This window comes from Malaclemys terrapin, chromosome 4 (assembly GCF_027887155.1).
Source record: "Malaclemys terrapin pileata isolate rMalTer1 chromosome 4, rMalTer1.hap1, whole genome shotgun sequence".
Lineage (NCBI taxonomy): Eukaryota > Metazoa > Chordata > Testudines > Emydidae > Malaclemys > Malaclemys terrapin.
In genome coordinates, this window is record NC_071508.1 from 89,041,348 (window position 1) to 89,059,834 (window position 18,487).

Consider the following 18,487-nt stretch of genomic DNA (forward strand, 5'->3'; position numbering starts at 1 on the left):
GATGCACCATGGTATTCACTAAAAAGACAAAATATGTCACCATGAGTCACATCAGTAGTTCTGACTCGAATCAAACATGACAGTTGATGCTGTACTTCCTGTCCACAGATAGCATCTACTCCGTATCATGCCAAGCCTGCTTATTTTAGCTCCTGGGCCTCTCCCTAGTTGGTGATACAAATTTATATAATGGGTTTTATGTTAGGACCAAAAGTCCACTAGAAACTTATTGTAGACCATAAGACTTTTTTGATTTAAACCATAGGTGAGAATTAGGGACATTTAATTTACTGTGTCACCAGGTCCCTGAGGAATAGCTTTCGATTTCTAACCAGTTCTGTTAGGTAGTATAACTTTTTGCAGAAAATTGGTCTGCATTTGTGTTGGGCCAGGTATACATTGAATTAAAATATTGATCTGACATTATATAATGTTGGATCTTTCACTAGCTATTTGTGTGTTAGATCCTCTGCATCACTGTTAGTAGCTGGCTTCTGGGTAGTACTGATGGGCAGTAAGGATGATGGTAATAGTCTGACATAAATGGTGTTCTCTTTCCTTTTCAGACATTAATGGAACGTCGAATTAGACCATGGATCAACAAGAAAATAATAGAATATATTGGTGAAGAAGAAGCCACACTAGTTGATTTTGTTTGTTCAAAGGTTAATATAATTTTCCTCTGAATAACTTTCTAAACATCTGGGTTTTGTTTCCAGTGTAAAAAGACAATGGCTGGAGAATAACCATTTGAAGATACTACCAGTTTGTAATGTTGACCAGTAGCAAGCAGCCAACACAGATTTAGTGCATTTACCCAATTACAAGACAGCTCCTTTAATACTTACTTACTCACAGTATGCATATACCCAAGGCTCTTTGCAGTCTGCTGCACACTTAACTGGATTTTTGTAGTGAGACCCTCCAGGGCAACAGATGAGATTTTGCAGAAACTTCAGATGAATTAAAAAAGATTTTTATATAATAGGAAAGTGAATAATCAGTATATTATTCCTGTTCACTTTCATATTTAATTCAGTTTATTTTACCTTGCCCCATAGGTCTTAATTTTTAGTGTTTATTGAAAATCCATAACTGTTAGAAGCTCTCGGAGGGAAGCAAGAGATTTTGCTTTTTGGGTTCAGAAAAGTTAGACTTTTGGCACCTGAGAAAAATGTGGGATACATTTTGAGAGTGTGGAATAAGCACGTTAAGTGGATATAAAATGAATGTATTTGAAATATTTAACCATGGTGATACTGATATTTTCCTCGTTAGATTTCAGATTTAATAGATCCTTGAAATGAATGTGGCAGTTGATACTTGTAACAGCTTTGGAACAGGCTGTTTGCAGATTCAGGCAGAGACCACTGGACTGATTTTACATTTGGTTCACTTTTTAAAAAAGGTTTCTTCACAGCCATAGGGCTAGAAACATTTATTTTATTTTTTAAAATAAAAGCCTGGCTTCTGGAGCACAATTCTGATAGGAGGTATTAATTTTAGCAGAGTTTTCATTTATTTGTTTAAACTTTATTAAATTTTATATATAATGCCACCCTCTCCTGGAAAAGGACTTTGAGCACTGAAAAACAATTTCAAATATGTTAGAATAAATACCATCCATTCAGATCTCTAACAAATAAAACAAAGTGATGGGGGATGATTGATACCCACCCACTCACTATTCTCCCCTTATCCTCTCCCAATAGCAGATCCAGGTTGGAGGAGGGGACATTCCTTCCCCCTCACTCCCCAAATTAGCACAGCCAGGCTGGAAGTGTAGGAGCAGTCTTTAAGGATTCTTAATAACTTGCTGTGGCGAAACAGTGGGTTGCTTGCTATAGCAATTTCAAATTTGGGCTAATTTTTCGGAGATCTTTAATATGAGTACAGTTCTTCAGATCTCAGTTTGTAGTCTGAAAACCATTTATTTTTTTCAGGTTATGGCTCATAGTTCGCCGCAGAGCATATTGGACGATGTTGCCATGGTAAGCTGAAATTGAATATCAATTACTTCTTTTCCCCCTGGCCCACTCATACCTCTCAATTCAGACGGGTTGGTTTTGTTGCCTCGTATACATTACGTAGAATCTAATACTTACAGACTCAGAATTTCTAACTTTGAATTTTGTTGAATCTCTGCCAATATTCATCAGTTATGGACCCTTTCTCTGCAGTAGCTTGGGTATAGTAATTGACTGTAAACTTAGGATGAAGCACAGGGACATACATGATGATAGCATTCTGCTGTCACTGATGATGGACTTTCTTAATTAGGCTAGTGTAGTATGTTTAATGTACATCCATTTCCAGTTTTCTTCTGAACATTTCCAAAATTGTCATTTTCTAGATTTTACATATGTCAAATCAGTCCACTTACAAGTGGACTGGCGCCACATCCTTGCCTTTGATTTGAGTTCAGCTCCATTACAGAGATGGGGGAGGCAATTGCAAGCTTCAGTTTGTGTCGTGACACTGTGCCCTCCCAACATTGTCTTCCCCCTCCACATAAATAACAATTAATTCATAAGATAGATAAAGGGAAAAGAAATAGATGACTTAGTTAGTTTCTTGTAGGTGTTGCAGAAAAAGTGGGTCTTCAGAAGGGATTTAAAGGAGAGGATGGTGGCCATGTGAGTCAGCTCAGGAAGGACATCTTACGGAAGGATAGGGAGCAGCATGGAAGAAATTGAGGCACTTGGAGGAGCAGACAAATGGCATCAAGGTGGCATAATGGGGCAACAAATGCATGGGAGAACAAGAAGGCAGAGTTACATAGAGAATGATCATGAGAAACTTGAAGTGAAACAGATCTATTGGAAGAATCCAAAGAAGCAATAGGGAGGTCAGATTCTGACCTTACTGGCTGTGTTTTGTTCACATTTAAAAGGGGGCAGATTGGATGTGGGGAAGACCAGAACACAGGTGGCTGTAGTGCTCAGGTTCAGACTAATGGCTTACACAGAGAAGAAGGCTTGGGTTTTTGATATATTGTGTAGGAAAAGGAAGAGTTGGCAGTGACCTCCAGATTGCATATCTCTGTGTTAGGGAGGATAGCAGCATGGTCACTTGTGCTGGAGAAAGGGATAAGAGGATAACACGGCTTTGTAATTCAGCCTGTTGGATCGTTGTCATGCAGTCATGTTTCTGAAACTTAAAATTGCTCAGTTGCTATTCTGTAAAACAACTGTTGATGGGGAAAGGAGCGGTTGGGGACCATGATGCACGGATATTTAATAGCGATAGAATACATTGTGAAAGAAAGGTGCCAAGGCAAACTATCTGTGCCACTGCTTGTATAGCTTGCAGAGATAACCCTTAGCCACAAAATTTGGATCCAGATTCCAACATTCCCAAATTTCAGAAGGAGGCTCGGAAAAAAAGATTTTTGGTTTGGCCCATCCTAAAGATATAGGATTCAGCCACAAAGTTTAGATATGGATCAGAACTCCTGATATTTACACTCTCATCCTCCTGACCTTTAGGATTCAGATCCAGAGTTTCAGTTGGCCCTATCCCTAATTTGTGACTAAAATATGGTCTTCCCTAGGAGACTAAATGTAACATTGATTACTTGGAGTTATAATAAAATAAGTACTTATGACATGAAGTCAACTTAATGAAATAACTTGGGTTCACTTCACTTTCAAATTAAAATATGTGAAGTGATTGCAATCTGCTCACGCAAATCAGAGGACCCTAGCCGTACTCGTTAAACTTTATATAATGCCTTACTGAAAAATTCAAAAGCTTTTTAATTTTGTGTACTAGGATCATATCACCCACCACTTGACAATAATACATATAACTTTTTCCAGGAACAACTTAGTATTGCTGCTTAATGATGGAAAATAACTTTATAACTCTATTTATTTTGCTCCCCAAACGTTTCTTTCCTGTGAACCCTACCAAAGTAATAAGTCGTTCTGCTAAGTTTAACTGTAGTGTCACTAACTGGAAACCCACAATAACCTAATATATTTTTTCCCCCCACCTGTAGGTACTAGATGAAGAAGCGGAAGTTTTTATAGTCAAAATGTGGAGGCTATTGATATACGAAACAGAAGCCAAGAAAATCGGTCTAGTGAAGTAAAGCACTCTCCTTGCTTTTAGGGTTCCATTTGTTTTTTTTGTTTTCCTTTTCCATCATTCAAGAACTTTGAATTTTCTCTGTCCTCGGAGACACTTGTGAGACCTGTATTTTTTTTATGTAGAAAATGTGAAAAAAAACGTGTCCTCTGCTCTGTTGAGGCCACTCAGCCCCCCTCGGTTATGGTTATATGAATCCTGCATTGTTTCTCTTTATAGTTCACCAGGTACAATTACTGGTATGTTTTATAAGATGCAGCTACTGTACAAGTCTCTGGTGATCTTGTTCGGCAAATCTGTTCCTTGTAAATATTAAAAAGACTCCATTGTTTTGCAAACCTTTGCACTTAATGTGGAACTATATCATACAGACCAAGAGAATTGATTTTACTGAAAGTGTATCATCCTCGTCTCTCTCTTCTCCCCCCCCCCCTTTTTATTTAAAGAACGATCGTAATAGAATTGAAATTAGAATTGTAAAAATAGAATAAGTGGATGGAGCGACTTTCTCAGCTTTCACAGTATGTGTGTGAGCGTGTGCCTGCGACTGTTGATTTGTCCCCCTCATCTGACTTAGGGAGAGGAGTGGCCTTAAGCTTTTCATTGTATGTGAATGTGCAGGAAAAATGGTGGTGTTTTGCCAATTTAGAATTCCTTGTGAAAGTGGCCAGATTCCTCCTGCAAATGCTCAACCTTCCCATAAAGGGAATGCAGATTACAGGATGCTTCTTATTCTTTGTTAGTTATGATGAGGAGATGACTTCAGTGAGCACTATTTAATGCTTTTTTACCTCAGATGTCTTGTGCACAATTATTTCATTTTAGCCCTTCTCTGCTAGCCCTTCCTACCTCCAAAAATAATCTGACTGATTTTTAAGAAATTACTTTTAAAACACCTTTTTTAGAATTTAGAAGAGAAATTAATATGCCAGTTTAGGACATTTTTGGGAAAGAAAAGGTTGAAGGATGTAAGTAACTACAGCAGTTTATAAAACTAAATCATACATTTTCAAACAACATAGAAGTCTGTTTTTTATGTGTACTATCAAACCAGTCCTAGTTTTGTTTTCCTTCATTCTTTGTACTGTAAGCAGTCTGTATTATCATTGAAAGAGAGTGATATTTTCCTGCCTTGTCTGTATGGGATTTTTATAAACAAACTGATGCAGTATAAATGATGAGATGTACTGTACACTGCATTTTTTTATCTCATACCCAGGTAAAAAGGCACTGATGATGTGCGATGAGCCATCTTGATTGCAGGATGAATGTTTTCCAGGGAGCAAAACTATCTCAAACATTTTTAATTTTTAAACACAATTCTTATTAGCAAACAAATTAAGTACAGCTGTTCAAGTATCTGTGTAACTGTATTTAACTGAAGGATACAGGTTGACCTGTTTAGAAAGCATAACTGTGACCTTGAGTTATTAGATTCTTGCATCTTAAGAGGACATTTGAAAACACTGTTCTTAACAAATGGGATCGTGTAAAGGTTCCGCCATGTAAATATTTCAAATATTAAAAATGTATATATTTGATTTGGGGGCTCAAATTCTTTTGGAGTTTCATGCAGCATGCCATTTTATTGAACATATCTATTCCAGGTCAGGAACCAGAACAAATGTCCACAGAGAAATTTTTTCCTCTTCTATATGGACTTAACAGAAGCGTGCAGATGTGGTCCTAACTTGCCCTTTTCATCCCTTTGAGTTTGTATGCTTAAAGTGTGCTTTTCTTTATTTGGGTTGAGATCTAATATTGTTTTATGTTGTGGTTTAGTTTGGGTTCGTTTTTTTGCGCACATCCACACACACTCAACCTCCTCCATGCTAGTTTTTGCTCAATGTGTAAAAACATGATAATACCCAAGTGGCACCCTTTTCCCCTCCTCCACCACCTTCTTTGGGGGCTCTTCCAGATGCTGATAAAATTTGAAGTTATGAACTCCAGGGTGGGAGTGAAGAGAGAAGGGGGAGCTGGTTGAACCTAAAAATTCAAGGCCTTATTCCCTCTAATACAATCTTCCCATCTCTGTCCCTAATGGTACCGTAGCAGAGCAAGTTGAACTGATCTTTAATCAAGCCAAGCAAATGTCACTGAGACACAAACTGCCCTCTGCACTTGGTATTTTGCTCAACACCCAACAGGTTATGAAACTGAAGCTCGATCTTTGCTTAGCAGAACACTCAGCCAGTCGGGTTGCTCTACATACCTGCCTATTAAATTATGTTAATGAATTTGATGAATGCTTGTGCACTTGCTTCTTAGAGAAACTGAGTTGAATGGAGGTCTGGGTGGACAAGACTTTTGTAAAAATTTAAATTGGAATATTAAGCAAATATGGATTAGTTGGGTAAATAGTATTCAGAAGTGTGTAAATTATTGGATTAGTGATTTATTTGGAAACTGGTTTTAAGGAAGTTGAGAATTTGTCACTCATTTATGTTTGGTGGTAGTGAGTGCACAAGATCAGATATCTGCAGGTTCATAACCGATTTTTTTCCCCCCTTTCAGAATGCAACACTGATTGTAAAGCTTTCATACTAGTGTTGCCTGTTTCTTGTTGAGCATGTAACTTAACAGTTATTAATGTGGTTTACCATTGAGACTAGTTTTAATGAGCTGTTTTCCACCCACTTGGAGGATGATTCTAGTTTTTGTGAATATACAAAGATCAATATCCTCTAGGATGTTCTCTGGTTATGGTTGTGTTGTGCTTATGGACTTAAGTCTTTTCCCCTTGGATTCCTGTAAACATATTTATTAAAACAATCAGTTAGTGTTTGAAAACTTATATTTCTGATGTTTCGAGGTTTTTTAAATCTCAAAGCATTAAATGGAATTGACATCACTAGTATACAGAAAAGGAAGAGATTTACTATTTGCTGGAATGGATTTCAGAATAAAGTAATCCCTAATAGCGCTGCACAATTCTTAATATAGAATGTCTCTTCCTTAAGTGTTTTTTCTTTCAACACACAGGAACAGGGTTATTTCAAAATGCCGTTACAAAAGAGTTGCTACAGTTGATTGTGAAAATTATTTTGAGAGACAAGGTGGGTGAGGTAATATCTTTTATTGGACCGACTTGTGTTGGTGAGAGAGACAAGCTTTCAAACTTACTCAGAGCTCTTCTTCACCTGGCCTACCTTCTCTCTCTAATATCTTGGGACCAACATGGCTACAGTGCATAAACTGTTTTGATGGATATTTGACATTCCCTGACCATTCTAAATTATTTTATTCTCTGAACATGTGGAAACTTGGGCTTGTTGAATATATACTATTGACATGTCAGTACAGTGAGGAAGTGGATTAACTATATATTGGTCATGAGATCTTTTGGTTAACTGTCCCATAAACTTTGATGGAAATTTGGTATGGTGTGCTATAGCACCACATCAGATACTTTGTTCTTATCATGGGATACATTTCACTATGGTATAAATTAAAGGAAAAATATTTGTGTGTGTTTTGGAAGCAATAAGAGGCCCTAGTCACGGATCAGGGCCCCATTGTGCAGGGCACTACAATTTAACTTTTCTGTTTTAAAAAACAAACAAAAAAAGCCATACAGATGCTCTGAATATCCTGAGACTAACCCAGCAGCATTAATACCAATATACAAATATAGCACAATTTCCCTTGAAATATCAGGTTCATATTCCCACTGATGAGTGTTGCACCACCTGGTGGCACCTAACAGTAGAACCTTCTTCAACTGTAGTGCCTATTAGAGCGCACATGTGCCTTCTCCTACTCCTTCTCTTGGCATTTCCAAGGGGGAGGCTATATAAGGGGGAACTGCGCCCTCTACCACCTCGGTTCCTTCCAACTGCTGCACCAGACAGAAGTTCTTAGTATAGTTTTTAGTATTAAGGTAGTTTTAAGTATAGATAGGACACTACCAAATTCACGGCCATGAAAAACGTGTCATGGACCGTGAAATCTGTTCTTCCCCCATGAAATCTAGTCTTTTGTGTGCTTTTACTCTATACAGATTTCACGGGGCAGACCAGCATTTCTCAAATTGGGGGCCCTGACCCAAAAGGAAGTTGCAGGGGGTTGCAAGGTTATTTTAGGGGGGGATCACAGTATTACCATCCTTACTGAGCTGGGCAGCTGGAGAGCAGTGGCTATTGGCTCGGCGACCAGCTCTAAAGATAGTGCCCCACCAGCAGCAGTGCAGAAGTAAAGGTGGCAACATGCCATGCCATCTCATCTTTACTTCTGCGCTGCAGCCTGCAGAGTTGGGTGGGTGGAGAGTGGCGGCTGCTAACTGAGGGCCCAGCTCTGGAGGCAGTAGCACAGAAGTAAGGGTGGCAATACCATACCATGTCATCCTTACTTCTGCGGTGCTGTTGGCAGCAGTTCTGCCTTCAGAGCTGCGCTCCCAGCCAGCAGCCGCTGCTCTTCAGCTCTGAAGACAGTGCCTCAACAGCAGCAACGCAAAAGTAAGGGTAGCAGTACCGCAACCCCCTCTACAATAACCTTGCACTCCCCCCCTCCGTCCCCCAACATCTTTTTGGGTTAGGACCCGTACAATTACAACACCATGAAATTTCAGATTTAAATAGCTATGACCGTGAAATTGACCAAAGTGGACCATGAATTTGGTAGGGCCCTATAGATAGTACACAAGGTTGGGTCCACGTGAGGGTGGAACAGCAGCAGCAGCAGCAGATGGGCTTCATTTTCAGCTGTCTTCCTGGCACTGGATGAACTCGTTAGGTGTCCAGGAGAAGGCTACTCTCCTTTTGGGTGTTCTGCTTACCAGATTTTCACACCCAGAGCATGCAAGGACTGGTGGAACAGACTACAACTGCTGCTTTAAGAAGCTCTTGCTGCTTACACTATCTTGTTCTGAAGGTTCATGGGATTCAAAGATCAAGAGCCCTGTTTCAGCTCTGGTTACTTCCATATAGCAAGTCTAACTTGTGTAAGAGTTCCAAGTTGTTGGGATCTTTGTCAGTGCTGGCTCCTGATCCTTTGATTAAAGCTGTCAAAGCTTCGAAGGCACCGTCGGTAGAAAAGAGCCGACTGCCTGCTAAGGAACGTAGAGCCATTTTGGTTCCAACTGTATCGGTTTTGAAAAGGTTGAGGGTAAAGGTGGCAAGTGTTAGCAGTGCCAGATCCTATATGTCCGACTTACTGGATCCATCCAATTCTGACATAACCTCTGTGCTTCTGATTTTGAAACCCAAATCGGTTCTGGGTTCCACTTTGAAGTCCAGAGTTGTGGACCTGAGTATTTCTCTGGTCTGATACTCTCCAGGCTTATGGCGCCAGTTCCATCTTCCACTCTTGTTCCAGGACTATCCTCAGATCCAAAGAGGATGTTAACAGTGCTGACTGATGTGCACCTTCTTGTGTCTGTGTTCCTTGGATCTGACTGACAGGAAGTTGTTGATGGAGAAGAAACAACCTGCTTCTTCACCTGAAGAGACTAAATTTCCTCTGCTTTTCTCCTTTCTCCAGATCCATCTATGCCATCACTTCCTAAGACTCCTATGGGATCTCTAGGCATATCTTTATTACCTTTTTTCTCTCTTGACCATATGGTTTCATTGCTGTCTCTGGTACGGTTCATAATGCATCTGAGGTTGGCTCCTACTTAAGAGGAAGACAGGAAGAATTTAAGAAACCTGATTCATCCTGGGGTATGCTCCATGATTCTTTTCCTCCTCCTGTGTGTGTTTTTTGCATCCCCCCCACTGGAGAGATTGGCAACTGTGATATTCATGGCTCTGTTGGGCTCAACCACAAGAATTTTTGGATTATCCTCCTTATGGAGGGAGAGATGCTGGTGTTTCATCTGATAAGGATCCAGTTAACAGTCCTTGGATCTAGTTCCTCTGGACCCATTGGCAGCTTAGACAGTTGTACCTAATATTCTTTCTAAAGAAGAGGATGAGGATAAGGAGACAGCTCCTTTTTTTAAGCAGGAACACATGGATATTGATTTTGAACCTGATTGTCACCTGATGAGCATGTGAGTGCAACTTCTGCTTTCTCCACTTCTGAGGATGCTCAAAATTTCCATTGTGGCTGTGGAGGAATGAGTTTTTGACATTCTTGGTACTATTTTGGTAGGACAGAACATGGGAAAGCATGTCCTCAGAGCGTCTTTTGATATTTCAGACTTTCACCGGAGCACTTGCATCCACAGTTAACTTGAGAAGGCAGGCTTAACTCCATTTGTCTTCTCTGGCTGCAAACACTATATTTAAGGTTTCAGAGTGGTAGTCGTGTTAGTCTGTATCAGCAAAAACAACTAGGAGTACTTGTGGCACCTTATAAACTAAAATTTATTTGGGCATAAGCTTTCGTGGGCTAAAAAGTGGGTTTTAGCCCATGAAAGCTTATGCCCAAATAAATTTGTTAGTCTATAAGGTGCCACGAGTACTCCTTGTTGTTTTTACTACAATTAAGATGAAAGATCATCCCCTTTGAAAGACAGATATTTTCAGCAATAAGACTGACAAATTGTTGGAAAAATTAAAGGAAATTAGATCCACTGCTCATTCTCTGGGTCTTTAGCCCTGGCTCAGAAAGGACTGTCCTTTTTTGATATTAAAGCAATATTACCCTCAATTGTCTGTTTATTTTTCCTCAAATCTGAGATGTCAGCAACATCAACCCCCAGCTTCATTTCAAACCCAGCATAAAAAGAGGTCTTTCAGATCCAGACCTAAGATGAAACATCTGCTCCCTTTACTTTGTCTTCATTGAACACCAGGCCTCAGATATGATGCGAGAAGTGTGGACCAATCAGTGAGCATCTGTCCTTTTTAATTTAATGCTAGCTCAATTCATCAACAAATGGAGGCTGATTATATCCAACTTACGGGCGCTATAAATTATTGAGAGAGACTATGTCATTCAGTTCCCCCACCCTCCTCTTTTCAGGGAACCCTGCCATGAGGCTATTCTACTTACAGAACTACACAAGCTGCTCCAGATAGGAGTAGTCAAGGTGGTTCCCAAATATCTGTGGGGTCAGAGGTTCTATTCAAGATACTTCCTGGTACAGGGGGGAAAAAGGGTGTGTATGTCTATACAATTTTCTTAAAACTAAAATTGGACAGATGCATCTGGAAGTTCCAATTTTGTATGTTAACCCTGGCCTCTATAACTCTTGTTTGCATCTATGGATTGGTTTGCCATTCTCTATTTTAAAGGATGCTTACTTTCATATCTCTACCTGACATGGTCATTGAAATTACCTGCGTTTCATGGTGATGAGATGCAATTTCCAGTACAAGGTGTTTGTGTCTGGCCTGTCCATTGGGATCATAGCGCCTAGTGTTTTTTTCAAAGTGCCTTTCTGTGGTATTTTTGTTTACCCATATTATAGGTCGCCAAAAGCTGCTGCAAGCAAGGATCTGTCACTTCACATCATGTTAACTGTCTCTCTCTTTTCAGCTCTGGGTCTGCTTCTAAATGTCAAAAAATAAAATCTCTGTCCAACTCAGAGAATTCTTTTTATAGGTTCTATAAATTGCTTCTCAATAGCAGGGAAAGCTTTTCTTCCAGCGGACAGATTTCTAAAAGTAGAGCAAGTGGTTTTGCTAATTTGAGCCTGCCAATCCTGAAGTTATCCTCTTCCTGGATCTGTTGGGTTTGATGGCAGTTACCACTTAAGTAACTCCATTTGCTCATCTCAGAATGAGACTGAGACAGCATTGGATGTCTCAAATCCACACACCCTACCTGGACAGTCTTTAAAATGTTCTGTCACCATAGTTCAGGATGTTCTAAATTCGCCACGGTGTTAAACGGAAAGACCAAATGTTCCCAGAGGCAACCTGTTCAGTCCCACTTCGCCATTGGTCATTATAACAGATGCATTAAACAATGGATGGGGAGTCCATTAATGTCAATTTGCAATCTGAGATCATTGCGTTTCTCAAGAACAGATCTTGCAATAGATGTATTTACAATTAAGAGCCATTCATTTGCTCCCTCATACCTTTCCTTCTTTGTATAAAAGGAAAGGTGGTTCAGTCAGTGACAGACAAATCAACCACTCTATTTTACATGAACAAAAAAGGGGGTTCTCATTCTTTCCAGTTATATGCCAAAGTGGTCAAATTATGGGATGGGTGCATTCTTCATGAGATCTATCCAGTGGCCCTGTATTTAGCAGAGGAGAGCAATGTGCTGAGCAGATTCTCTCAGCAGAGATAGTTCTCAGATGCACAGGTGGTCCTTGAAGGATCAAGTAGCACAAGACATTCTCCTTTTGGGTCTGGTTTGATGTAGATCTGTTTGATACAAGGATCAACAAAAAGTGTCCTCGCTTCTGTTCAAGAGTGGAAAGGGACAGTCAGTCCATCTCGGATGCCTTCCTTGTATACTGGGGAAGGGGTCTTTTGTATGTTCCCCCCACCTCTTCCATTATTTCAGAAAGTGGTGAAAATTAACCAAGACAGGACAAAAATGATATTGATTGCCCCAGTGGTATACAGACATGCTTAGGTGTCAGTCTTTATATGTGTCTTTCTCTGTCTCCAGATCTCTTGTCCAGGGCCGGCTCCAGGCACCAGTTTAACAAGCAGGTGCTTGGGGCGGCCAAGGGAGAGGGGCGGTATGTGTGGCAATTCGGGGGCGGTAGGTCCCTCACTCCCTCTAGGAGCAAAGGACCTGCCGCCGAACTGCTGCTGCCGATCGTGGCTTTTTTTTTTTTTTTTTTTTTTTTTGCTTGGGGCGGCAGAAATGCTGGAGCCGGCCCTGCTCTTGTCACAGGAACAAAGCAGGATAGTTCATCTCGATCCTTAGCCCAAGCAGTCAGATTAAGAGAGACTATCAGACTTTGACTAGTCTTGAATAGTTATGATCCGCATTAGTACAGAACATACGGCTTAATTCTAGAAAACTGTCTACTAGAAAGTGTTACCATTTAAAATGTCTAGATTTGTTGCTTACATGCAGGTAAAATCTGAATCTCCAGTTTCAGCTTCCATACCCTGTACTTTGAAACATTTTATGTACTTAAAATCTGAAAGGTCATCTTATTCTTTAAAAGTTTACCTGGCAGCTATTTCAGCTTATCATATTTTGGCTGATGGTAGATCTCTCTTTCTACCATTGTTTAGATAACCCATTTGTAAATTTTCTGACTTTTAACATGTATCCTCCTTTAAGGGATTCAGTCCCTTAATCTGACTTTTGTCTATGCTTATGAGGCTACCTTTTGAGCTTCTGGTGGAATGTTCCTTAATTGTCTATTAAAGTGGTCTCCACTATTGATAGAACATGAGGGCGTGCAATTCATTCATCCTTCTGGTTGATGGCTGAATTGCCATTTTACAAATTTTCATAAAGATGAAGTGGTTCTGAGACCTGATCCCAGGCTTTTACCAAAAATATTATCTGTTTCATATCAATCAGAAAATAAATTTACCATTTTCCCCCAAAATCTCATGCTAATAAAGGGGAATCTGTGTTACATACTTTAGTTGTTAGAATGGGTCTTCAATAAAATTGAAATCAGAGTTTTTGGAGTTCATCTAGATTTTTTTTTCCTTAGGTTAAGAAAAATAAAGCTCAGAATGTCTGCTCAGACTACTTCCAGATGGATTCTATTCAGTCTTACAAATTAGCAGAAATTCTGTGCCTACTGTTGTACGGTCTTGTTTTACTAGGGCTGTAACAGCATCTTTTGCTTGTCTTAAACGTGATTCTATTCAGTAAATTTGCAAGGCTGATACCTGGAAATAAGTGCACATATTGACTAAACCCAGGTAGTCAATAGGTGGACTGTGGGTCAAATCCAGACAGATGCTTTTGAATAGACTGCAAAATCATTTTATTTACTTATCGTTCTTCTTGTTGCGATGTGAAAAAATGTTTCTCTGGAGTCTGGACCTTGACAAAAAATAATTGACAACCCCTGGACTAAACATTATAGTCTAGCTTCAAGAGAAGATGCTAACTTTGGCAGAACTGTCCTTCAATTATTTAACTAGGACTCTGTTCTCACCTCCTTGGTTTTCAGGACTGCTTGTCAAACTACCCATAAGTGGGAATATGCAGAGCCACTCAAAGAAGAAGCTGATTCCTTGTAACCAGAGTTCTTCAAGATGCCTCTGCATATTCACTTCTTGTCCACGTTCCCCTCTTTTTTCAAAGTCTAATTGTCTTTCCCAGTTAGCGGTGGAAGGAACTGAGGTGGTAGTACAGTACCTCCTTATATAGCCTTGCCCTGGGAATGTTTGGAAATGCTGATGTGAGGAGAAGGCAGTGCACATGGGTTCTAAGAGGCACGGCTTGGAGGAGGGTCTACTGTTAGGTGCCACCAGACAATGCTACATCCATAGGTGTAAATATGCAGAGTCTTCTCAACTTGGGTTCCAAGTAACCTTCATTTTTCATTAGTATGTATAATGAAATGAAAGGGGAACCACGAATAAGATGCTTAGCTTCGTTGCACATAAAATGTCAAGGAAGGTCCTGTTTTGTTGGATTTTTATTGCAGCAGTCTGATGGCATTGGGCAGATAAATGGTTTCTTTGAAGAGTTGCTTTACTTTTCAGGAACTATACTATCATTCCTGAAGTATTCAAAGGTTCTGCTTTATACAGCTGAGCCATTCCTTTCAGATGCTATATTATACTTATAGCTGGCATCTTCAGCCACTGTTCATTGGTGACTGTTTCAACATTGCAGAGTCTACACTCCTGAAGACTTTCTGGAGCTGATACGCATGTCTAATGTGAATAAGTGAAGGTGTGACACTGCTACCCAAGTATGTCTTCTCTACTAACCTTGCAGCTGTAGCTGAACCCCCTAGGTCAATCTGGAATTCAGGGTTGAAGATTCTTTGTCAAGTCTGTGCTTTCAGTCTTTCCTTTTGTGTTGCTAATTTGACTTTTTTTTTTCCTCCTCAATCCCTCTTCCACCACCTCCAAACACGACAAATTAGAAATACCCGTGATTCTATTCAATACTAGCTTTTTTTTTTTTCTTCAGTTGCCGTAATGGGGACAGAAGTGGATGCCAGCTTAATTTCTCACTGATGGGGTTCTATTCTTTTGATATATGCACATTCCCATTAATGGGAGTTAAACATATGAAATGAGAAGATATAAAAACCGCCTCTTAAAAAAAAAAACTGAGATGGCAAACATTTACTCTTGGAGTAATATTTTGTGTGTTAGTAAATTACTGCTTCCAATTTTCAGGTGTCTAAGCTGTTACTACATTTCACTACGAAACTTCACACTTTTAATTTCTCGGAATGAAACAGCTATTGAGTATTAAGTCTTTCTGAACCATTTTAGCTTGCTTTCATGTCTTCCAGTGAACTGCAAGTGTTGAGATATTAAACTATCAAGATTTGGTAAAGCTTTTAATATTGCGAGATTAGAAATGGTTCATGTTTATGGTGCCCCACCTTTTCTTTAAAAAGGAGGAAACTGACACTAGGTGCAATTTAAGCATATTTAGTAGTGTTTGCTCTTTAGTTTCTCTGTGGGAGGACTAGAACTCTGCCTCAGAAATGCCTTAAGCAGTTCACTGTCTCACCATGATATAGGTAAGGACTAGAAGGATTTCTCCCTAATTATAGCTTAAATAAGGGTGGATACCTTACTGTTTGTAATCTTGCATGGTTTTATAGATTGAGCTCAGGGCCTTACAGCCAGGAACACTTGAGTTGTTGTAAAGCCTTTGCTGACGCAGCTCCCTTAGTGACCTTAAGCCTCTGGCTTAACCTCTGAGTCAGATTCATCCCTGCTGAAATTAATGGAGCTACAAGAGTTATACCATGGATGAATTTGGCTCTCTTCCCCATTTTACAGATAAGGAAAATACTTAACTTTGTATGCAGGTGTCATAAAGACAGATTAATACTTGCTATTTTCATGCAGCTATCAACTTACTTTAGGTGGCATAATTTTGGACCACATGATTGACACCTGTGGTGAAATCCTGGCTTTATTGAAGTCTGTGGTAGTTTTGTCATTGACTTCAATGGGGCCAGGATTTTCACCTTTGTGTATGAAGAGGTAGGATATGTCAAATGACTTGGCATGCAGACTTGTAAAGTTGTCAATGTAAAGAAATGCTAAGGGGTCTACCACCTTGGAATCTAAGTGTCAATAATATGAGCAGCAGAAATATCCAACAAGGTGTCTTCTCTGTGTTCGTTTTCATGTTGATAATAGGGCTGTTGATCAATCCCAGTTAACTTATGCAATTAACTCAAAATTAATCTTGATTTTAAAAATTAATCGCAATTAATCAGTTTTAATCTCACTGTTAAACCATAGAATATTGATTGCATTTTGTATTCTGTGTTGTAATTGAAATAAATATTTAACAATGTAGAAAACCTCCAAAAATATGTATTAAATTTCAGTGCTCACTTTATATTTTGATTACAAATATTTGCACAGTGAATATTAAAAAATAGTATTTTTCAATTCACCTCATACAAGTACTGTAGTTCAACCTCTATTCTGAAAGTGCACCTTACTAATACTGATTTTTTTTGTAAAATAACTGCACTCAAAAACAAAACAATGTAAAACTTTAGAGCCTACAAGGCTCACTCAGTCCTACTTCTTGTCCAGCCAATTGCTAAGATAAACAAGTTTACATTTACAGGAGATAATGCTGCTTGCTTCTAATTTATAATGTAACCCAAAAGTGAGAACAGGTGTTTGCATGGCACTTTTGTAGTTGGCATTGCAAGGTATTTGCATGCCAGATACGGTGAACATTCATATGCCCCTTCATGCTTTGGCCACCCTTCCAGAGGACGTGCTTCCATACTGATGATGCTCATTTAAAAAAAAACAATGTGTTAATTAAATTTGTGATGAACTCCTGGGGGGGAGAATTGTATGCCTCCTGCTGTTTTACCCAAATTCTGCCATATATTTTATGCTATAGCAATCTCAGATGATGACCCAGCACATGTTGTTCGTTTTAAAAACACTCACGGATGATTTGACAAAACACAAGGAAGGTACCAATGTGAGATTTCTAAAGATAGCTACAGCACTCGACCCAAGGTTTAAGAATCTGAAATGCCTTCCAAAATCTGAGAGGGACAAGGTGTAGAACTTGCTTTCAGAACTCTTAGAAGAGCAACACTCGGATGCGGAAACTACAGAACCTGAACTACCAAAAAAGAAAATAAACCTTCTGCCGGTGGCATGTGACTCAGATGATGAAAATGAACACGTTGGTTCTCACTGCTTTGGATTGTTATCCAGCAGAACCTGTCATCAGCATGGACGCATGTCCTCTGGAATGGTGGTTGAAGCATAAAGGGACATATGAATCTTTAGTGCATCTGGCATGTAAATATCTTGTGACGTCGGCTACAACTGTGCCATGCGAATGCCTGTTCTCACTTTTAGGTGTCAAGTATCGGGGTAGCCGTGTTAGTCTGTATCTACAAAAACAACAAGGAGTCTGGTGGCACCTTAAAGACTAACCGATTTATTTGGGCATAAGCTTTTGTGGGTAAAAACCTCACTTCTTCAGATGCATAGAGTGAAAGTTACAGATGCAGGCATTATATACTGACACATGGAGAGCAGGGAGTTACTTCGCAAGTGGAGAACCAGTGTTGACAGGGCCAATTCAATCAGGGTGGATGTAGTCCACTCCCAATAATAGATGAGGAGGTGTCAATTCCAGGAGAGGAAAAGCTGCTTCTGTAATGAGCCAGCCACTCCCAGTCCCTATTCAAGCCCAGATTAATGGTGTTAAATTTGCAAATGAATTTTAGTTATGCTGTTTCTCTTTGAGGTCTGTTTCTGAAGTTTTTTTGGTTCAATGATAGTGACTTTTAAATCTGTAATAAATGAATGGCCAAGGGAGATTGAAGTGTTCACGTACTGGCTTATGTATGTTACCATTCCTGATGTCCAATTTGTGTCCATTTATTCTTTTGCGGAAGGACTGTCCGGTTTGGCCAATGTACATGGCAGAGGGGCATTGCTGGCACATGGCATATATAAAATTAGTGGATGTGCAGGTGAATGAGCCCTTGATGGTGTGGCTGATGTGGTTGGGTCCTCTGATGGTGTCACCAGAGTAGATATGGGGACAGAGTAGGCAACGAGGTTTGCTACAGGGATTGGTTCCTGGGTTGGTGTTTTTGTGGTGTGGTGTGTAGTTGCTGGTGAGTATTTGCTTCAGGTTGGGGGGTTGTCTGTAAGCGAGGACTGGCCTGCCTCCCAAGGTCTGTGAGAGTGAGGGATCATTTTCCAGGATAGGTTGTAGATTGTGGATAATGCGCTGGAGAGGTTTTAGCTGGGGGCTGTATGTGATGGCCAGTGGTGTTCTGTTGTTGTCCTTATTGAGCCTGTCCTGTAGTAGGTGATTTCTGGGCACCTGTCTTGCTCTGTCAATCTGTTTCCTCACTTCCCCA

General features: G+C 39.8%; 1 protein-coding gene across 2 annotated transcripts in view; it reads left to right on the forward strand.

The window, feature by feature from the left end:
• The window catches only part of RBM25 (RNA binding motif protein 25), a 40,339-nt gene extending 34,706 nt beyond the window's left edge, over positions 1 to 5,633 (forward strand). For both annotated transcript variants that reach the window (XM_054025289.1, XM_054025290.1), the window contains 3 exons: positions 567 to 665; positions 1,944 to 1,991; positions 4,004 to 5,633. In XM_054025289.1, the coding sequence (XP_053881264.1) occupies positions 567 to 665; positions 1,944 to 1,991; positions 4,004 to 4,096 (240 nt within the window). In that variant the 3' untranslated portion in view covers positions 4,097 to 5,633. The remainder of the gene's footprint in view (positions 1 to 566; positions 666 to 1,943; positions 1,992 to 4,003) is intronic.
• The last annotated feature ends 12,854 nt before the right edge of the window (positions 5,634 to 18,487 follow it).